At 46.4% G+C, this 4,245-nt stretch overlaps 1 protein-coding gene across 1 annotated transcript; it reads right to left on the bottom strand.

The window, feature by feature from the left end:
• On the bottom strand, nt 1-3,233 carry LOC119357001 (methylthioribose kinase 1). The gene is made up of 6 exons (XM_037623987.1): nt 2,944-3,233; nt 2,569-2,878; nt 2,309-2,483; nt 2,028-2,229; nt 998-1,212; nt 1-515 (listed from the first exon to the last, which is right to left on the bottom strand). The coding sequence occupies exons 1-6, from the start codon at nt 3,139-3,141 to the stop codon at nt 341-343; spliced, it is 1,275 nt and encodes a 424-aa protein (XP_037479884.1). The 5' UTR covers nt 3,142-3,233; the 3' UTR covers nt 1-340.
• Nucleotides 3,234-4,245: the final 1,012 nt, after the last annotated feature.

Below are 4,245 nucleotides of genomic sequence, written 5' to 3' on the forward strand. Positions count from 1 at the left end.
TTGGCCAAACCCTTACCCCAGATAGGGTTTTATTGGTGGCGACCGCGCCTGTATCTATGGATAATTGTACAACGTTGAGATACATTGTACATTCTGTTATTCAACTCGCAGCTATGCTGCAAGGCAGCCTGCCTTGCACTAGAAATACACACAGGATGTTCTCGACCCAAGTATAGGTATCTCTGAAGGCAGCCCACTACACAATACATATAAGCCACACTGACCCATGGATGTTTTACAAAGAGCAGCACATCTCGATACTTGAGCGTGGGTACTCAATCCCGATAACAATCAACCGAGGTCTCCTCAACTGGAAACGCAGAACAGACGGCTGGTTTTCTCAGTCATGATTTACTGATTGGACATGCACAATAACCTGCTCGATGCTCTCAAATTGGCGTCGCCCCTTCAGGATTGCCTTGGCACAATCAAGCGCACGGCGCTCACATGATGCTCTCTTGCTGGCATCCTCAATTGAGTCAAAATCCTCGACATGGGCAATTCCAACAATTCTCCTGCACAGGGAAGAGAGTATAGGCAACAAAAGTCGATGATTTTTAGTCAAGAGTCCAGCATGCATAAGACACGAGAATATGTGCGCAGTATGAAATCAATGTCTAATGTGATTTTTAGTTCTGAACAGGGTACATTTGGTAAGCTATTATGCTTATTTTTTTCACTGCATAGCATTCCTGAAGCACATTTGATCAATTTTTGTTTTGTGCTGCAATCATTAAGGATGGTCTTCCGGGTCAAATGAGATTTTTAGTCCTTAACAGGGTACATTTTGTAAGCTATTTATGCTTATTTGTCACTGCATAGCATTATGGAAACAGGATGCCATATCAGAACTGAAATCTGAAAACTATGCATTGGACTAGCTTAATACACCTCTGAGTCGTTTCAGTTATAGAGAAGCTTTGATGTATTACCGTAGTCAGGAGTAGATTACATTCAACAAATAACTGATATATTCAGAAATTGAGTAAGTAATTACCTGATCATTTTGGCTGAACCAAATCCAAGACTATCATGAAGTAGACCTGTCATGTACTTCTTCTGTACAACGCTCAAAAGCTCCGGGTTGTTGTATATGGCAGGCAGGTATGCCTCCCCATTCCCATCTTTGTGTTTATTCCAGAGTCCCAAAAATTTCTGCTGGAACAAATTCCATGATTCTTCGATGGTCTTCAATATCCATTGCTTATAAGCCTGCAAAAGGTGGGCAGTCAAAGTGCCTATTTGATTACTGGGACAAGAAGAAATATGTCTTGGAAGGATGTGTTATATCATAAACTGACACTTCTGCAACAGCCATGAAGTAATACTGAAGATGCTAGAGATGCTTACGGACTTATAATAAGGCAGGTTATCCCAAACAAGGCAATTATTTGAGGTGATATGCTCTTTCAGTCAACCACCCTCCGCCATATGATAGCTACAGCATCTTCATCATCCTACGGTATTAATTATTCATTCTTCTAGTACAGAGGAGCCTCATATTCCTTAAGCTGGGTATATGCCTTCTTTCAAAAAAGACATATTTCAAACATTTATCCTAATAAAGAATTTCTAAATAAATAGTAAATGGTGGATAAGGTAATCAGTAATCACACAGGAGCGCATTAAAGAAACATACTCCCTCCGTTCCTAAATACTCCCTTCGTCCCAAAATACTTGTCGGAGAGATGGATAAAATTGGATGTATCTATAGCTAAAATACGTCTAGATTCATCCATTTCTCCGACAAGTATTTCGGGGCGGAGGGAGTATAAGTCTTTTTAGAGATTTCAAATGGACTAACACATACGGATGTATATAGACATATTTTAGAGTGTAGATTCACTCATTTTGCTCCGTATGTAGTCACTTGTTGAAATCTCTAGAAAGAAAAATATTTAGGAACGGAGGGAGTATTAGTTAACATAAAAGGCCTACCACAGAAACAGCATGCCATACTCTACTATTGAAGTAAAAATAGGTGCCAGCAAGATATGGTTAAAAGGCCATAATACTGTGATACATACTTTACGGTCATTCGTTTGATCAGCATGCCCATCCTGTGCAAAGTACGCCAGAATCAGGTTCCCCAAGAAGGCCCCAATGTCGTAACCCATCGGCGCGTAGAAGGCAAACTCCGGATCAATCACTTGAGTGGAATCTGGGGTCACCATGATGGAACCAGTATGGAGATCTCCATGAATCAGGGCCTGGGCTCTCTCGATAAACCTGCAGTGCAAAATTCAGATAAGAAACACAACATACGCAGCACCAACCAATCTGCATAAATTCAGAGCTAGCCGATTACATCGACTTCAATTCAGCAATCTCCAACTTCAGCCCATCATCCTCTCGCACCGCCTCGGCGTCCTTGTCGAGGAATGGCGAGTTCCAGCGATTGTATTTGGAGACCATGTATGGGTCCGAGAAGACGACCTGCTCCGTGAGCCTGCACATCTCCACGTTCTCGCAGTAGCGAGCAACTGCAATTCACATCAAGACATGCCATAAATTTCACATTTTTCCCCATTTACAGGCAGAAGAATTCAGCATAGCAGAGCAGCCGACCTTGCTTCTTGTGCTCGGTGGTGGAGTTGTAGAGGAGGGAGGTGAAGAAGAGGGTCTTGGCCATGTAGTCGGACATGTGCTCGGCGAGGAGGGGGTACTCGACGCCGGCGATGAGGCCCTTGCGGAGGATGATGTGGGGCGGCTTGATGTAGCGCATCCCGATGAGCGACATGGCGCGGTCGAAGTGGTAGACCTCCGGGACGTGGTCCGGGCAGAGGCGGCCGTGCTCCCGCAGCGCGGAGGCCTCAAAGTAGGCCCGCTCCCTCGTCATCGGCCACGAGTCCCCCACGCAGCGGATGTACGGCAGCGCCTGATTCCGATCAGAGTCAGAGCCGGATGGGACGGGGAGGGGGGAGAGGGGGACGGGGGACGGACCTGCTTGACGACGACGGAGCCGGCGTCGGAGGAGACGATGTAGACGAAGTTGAGGTTGCCGTCGCCGACCTCCTTGACGGCGAGGTCGTCGACGCGGCCGCCGAGGCTGGCGGCCAGCGCCGGGGTCGCCCGGATGTAGGCCACCAGCGACGCCTCGTCCAGCGGGCGGAAGCCCTGCGCCTCGTCGGCGGCGGCCATGGCGAGCTGGCGCGGCGGCGGAGTGGATCGGGGCTGAGAGAGTGGGGAATCGCCGGAGGGGCCGGGGTTTACGGTGTCGCGGAGAGTGTGTGCGGGAACAGAGACGCTGCCGCTCTGTATTAGTAGTGCGTGCTCTGAACCTGGACGGGTATCTGGCAACAGTGACCACTTGCGTTGGATTGGGATCAGGATTCCCGTTGACTAGGAGAGCTCCGAGAGTGAGAGCAACCGCGCCCGTGACTCTGGGCCATACATTTTTTGATGAAGAACATATGAACTATCTCTAGTACTCCCTCCGTTCCGAATTATTTGTCTTGGATTTGTCTAGGTACAGATGTATCTAGATTCATTTTAGTGCTAGATACTTCTGTATCTAGACAAATCCAAGACAAATAATTTAGAACGGAGGGAGTACGTACTAATAGAATTTTATTTGGGGTAAAGCAACCCCATACATTTTCTCTCTGAAAGTTTTAGTCCAAATGTACTTCTCTTCGCTCCACTCCAAGGGATAGAACATGAGCGTCTCAAATTCCTTTACAAATCTTGAGCCACACAAAAAAGAAACGAGAAAACTACCGAGAGCAGGAATTCCATTGCTTCATTAATTTCGAGGAGTGCGCAATGACGCCGATTGGAGGGTGTTGGGTTAAGAACAACAGAGCCGCCGGAGAAAAAGACTGAATCTTCACGAGATGCGCAATGACAATAGCTCCAATGAAGAAGTGTCCAATAGCTTGGTATCTAGGCAATGCAAAACGATGTACTTTGTGGGGTTGTTTAGTATGCTATACCCGTCTCCACGCGGACAGACAATCATTGCAATCTCATGGAAAAAGGTCGGCGATGCAGCACAAGTAGCAAGTTGGATGGCACCACTAACGCAGCAAGGGAAGAATGCAATTCCTTCTTTTTCTTTGTTTACCTCCAATATCTCAAAGCTCACAAATACATTGAATTAAATGTAAGCCCGACATTACACAACGGAAAGGACTATCTCTCTCGATCAAGAGGGAAGTTCCTCAAAACGTACATATATATAGGATGGGGGTGTCATTCTACAAGTGTGAGTTTAGCATTCATTCATGTACTATGTTTTTTGGG

This window comes from Triticum dicoccoides, chromosome 2A, assembly GCF_002162155.2.
Source record: "Triticum dicoccoides isolate Atlit2015 ecotype Zavitan chromosome 2A, WEW_v2.0, whole genome shotgun sequence".
In the NCBI taxonomy this organism is placed as follows: Eukaryota; Viridiplantae; Streptophyta; class Magnoliopsida; order Poales; family Poaceae; genus Triticum; species Triticum dicoccoides.